The 2889-nt window shown below is 55.4% G+C and overlaps 1 protein-coding gene across 1 annotated transcript in view; it reads left to right on the forward strand.

Annotated features, from left to right (window-relative positions):
• Positions 1-2889, forward strand: part of CPXM1 (carboxypeptidase X (M14 family), member 1) — a 7707-nt gene that overhangs the window by 1853 nt on the left and 2965 nt on the right. The window contains exons 3-9 of the mRNA XM_010836633.1: positions 802-963; positions 1117-1226; positions 1320-1459; positions 1565-1655; positions 2219-2369; positions 2454-2542; positions 2862-2889. Coding sequence (XP_010834935.1) covers positions 802-963; positions 1117-1226; positions 1320-1459; positions 1565-1655; positions 2219-2369; positions 2454-2542; positions 2862-2889 — 771 coding nt within the window. The remainder of the gene's footprint in view (positions 1-801; positions 964-1116; positions 1227-1319; positions 1460-1564; positions 1656-2218; positions 2370-2453; positions 2543-2861) is intronic.

Below are 2889 nucleotides of genomic sequence, written 5' to 3' on the forward strand. Positions count from 1 at the left end.
AGGCTGCCGGACTTCCCAGCTTCTCAGATGTGGCAATAGAGAGGAGGAAGGCACGGGGATTGGCAACCTCGGAGGGCTTCTTGGGAGAGGCAGGTGGAACTGGTTCTGAAAGGTAGCTCTGAATTAGGAAGAGCTGAAGAGGAGGGCAGCCAAGAGGGAAACAGTGTGTGCAAAGGTACCAATCCCTGACAGTTATGTACAGTGTGTGTGTTGGGGGGAGGGGGGGCAGCTGTGGATCTCAGTGGGGAACCAGTGGCATCTGGCCTGTGCAATGAATGCTTTATACTGAAGGGCAGGCAGGGCAGGGGTCCAACTCTGGAAAGCCTGAACACCTGGACAGACATGGGTTTGAGGACAGGACCTCTCAGCACAGTGATGGAAGTGGCACAGAGGCTTTGGGGGCATGAGACTGAGCCTGGAGCTAAGGAAGGCTCCCTGAAGTGCATCTGGACTGAGATGTGAATAAAGAATGGGAATTCGAAAATAAAGTCAAAGGTGGTGGATATATGATAGGGAAGGGGACAGCCAGGCAAAGAAGGAGTTAAAGAACCAACTTCAGCTCTTTGGAGCAAGCAAGTAGTTCCTAGTGGCAATGTCACATCAGAGGGGAGAAGGAATCAAGGAAGTGGCTGGAACAGTAGGTTGGGGTCAGACTGAGGGCCTTAAAGTCCATGCTAAGGTCCTTGGATACGTGTGGTAGGGCCTCCTGTGAACTTGTAGGTTTTCTTAGGGTGGTAGACCTCTCCATTTGAGGTTTCCTGCCATCCTTTCCTTCCCTGCTTCTGCCTCTTGGGTCTCCAGGGACTTCAGAACAGCATGTCCGGATTCGAGTCATCAAGAAGAAAAAGATCGTCATGAAGAAGCGAAAGAAGCTAACTCGCCCCACACCCCCAGTGACTGCCAGGCCTTCAGTGACCACCAGCCCTTCAGGGACCCTTGACCTCCCTGAGAAGCAAGAACCAGGTACCACCACTCCAAGGGCCTTGCCCAGACTTGCAGTCTCTGGGACATGAACTAATGTAGCTCTTGGCCACACGGGCAAGTGTGGGTTCAGCTTTCCACTTGCCCTGACCACTGTTTCTCTTTTCCCAACTTACTGCTTTGTCCCTGTCCCAGACTGTCCCCCTTTGGGCCTAGAGTCCCTGCGAGTTTCAGATAACCAGCTCGATGCATCTAGTAGCCAATCCTTTGGTCTTGGACCACACAGAGGACGGCTCAACATCCAGGTCAGCAAGGCAACCCCTAGGACCTTCTTCCCTGCCCTTCCCACCTTCCCTTAAGGCCTACCCGGTTCTGATTGCTGCGTCCTGTGCCCACAGTCAGGCCTGGAAGATGGTGATCTTTTTGATGGGGCCTGGTGTGCCGAGCAGCAGGATGCCGAGCCATGGCTTCAGGTGGATGCTAGGCACCCCACCCGCTTCTCGGGCATTATCACACAGGGCAGGAACTCCATCTGGAGGTGAGGCAGGACAGCTCCAGGCCAGGGAAGTTATGGGCAGACTCAGGAGGACTGGTGTGGGAGGCTTGGGGGCCACCCATGATCTCTGCCCACCTTTCCTGCCAGATATGACTGGGTCACTTCATACAAAGTCCAGTTCAGCAATGACAGTCGGACCTGGTGGGGGAGTAAGAATCGCAGCAGCGGGATGGATGCGGTGAGAAGTCCCATGGTGGCTGGGGCCCTCTGTGCTGGGAGTTGGGCTCCTGGCCCACTGTAGGGTGCTGGGCTGGGCTTGGACTCCTCTGAGGACAGGACACAGGTGCCCACTTGGGCATCCCAGGAGAAAGGATGGGTGGCACCCGGCAGACAGCCTCAGGAGCCAGGTTGCTTTGGACCATGCCCGCATCCTTCCCAAATACTTCCTCATGCCACAGCTTCCTGCTGGAACACCCCTTCTGGCGATGGGGTTCCTTGCATCACTTCTCATCTCCTCAGGCTACAGTGTGGGATCCTGGCCAGCTTCAGGATTGCCTGCTCCTGAGTCACATGGCCATATTGGTCTAATGAGCTGTGACTAAACTGGAAAGTATGGCTGCCTAGGGCTGCCTGTTGGCAAAGGATGTGGGCAGCGATCTGTGTTTGACACAGCGAGCAAGTGTCTAGCTGAGCCCACTAGGGTGGGTTTTTCATTGAGCTCACAGGCCTGAGCATCTTCCTGGGCCCTGAGCCAGGCTGCTAGGGTTCAAGCGGCCCTTACAAAGGACTTGATGCCCTCAGGTATTTCCTGCCAATTCAGATCCAGAGACACCAGTGCTAAATCTCCTGCCTGAGCCCCAGGTGGCCCGTTTCATTCGCCTGCTGCCCCAGACCTGGCTCCAGGGAGGTGCCTCTTGCCTCCGGGCAGAGATCCTGGCCTGCCCGGTCTCAGGTGGGGAGAAAGACAAGGGTTAGATGGGCAGGGCACACCCTCCCCTGGGAACTCACCATTTACTGTGAATTCATCCTCTACCAGATCCCAATGGTCTATTCCCTGAGGTTCCCATGCTGGGATCCTCCGACTCACTAGACTTCCGGCATCATGATTATAAAGCCATGAGGAAGGTAACCCCTATGACCCAGGAGGAAGGATCTGCTCATCTCAGGTCTCCTGCCCATCAGGGCATAACTTGCTATGATTGCTCTCATGTCCCCCTCCATCTCACCCTCCTTTTGACCCCTAAACTTCCACGATTTCCCTTGCTTTGGTGCTTCTCTTATTCTGACCGTTCCTTCCATGGCTGCTGCCCCCTCCTGTACTGTGCCATGGTGTACCCATCGTATGGGCCCTCGCAAACTTTTGAAGTCCTTCCGTGGCCTCGTGTGGTCTGAGCCCTGGGTCTGCTCCTCCCATGCCCCTCACCATGCTACATTCACCCCCCAGCTGATGAAGCAAGTGAACGAACAGTGCC

This window comes from Bison bison, unplaced genomic scaffold (assembly GCF_000754665.1).
Source record: "Bison bison bison isolate TAMUID 2011002044 unplaced genomic scaffold, Bison_UMD1.0 scf7180017864063, whole genome shotgun sequence".
Lineage (NCBI taxonomy): Eukaryota > Metazoa > Chordata > Mammalia > Artiodactyla > Bovidae > Bison > Bison bison.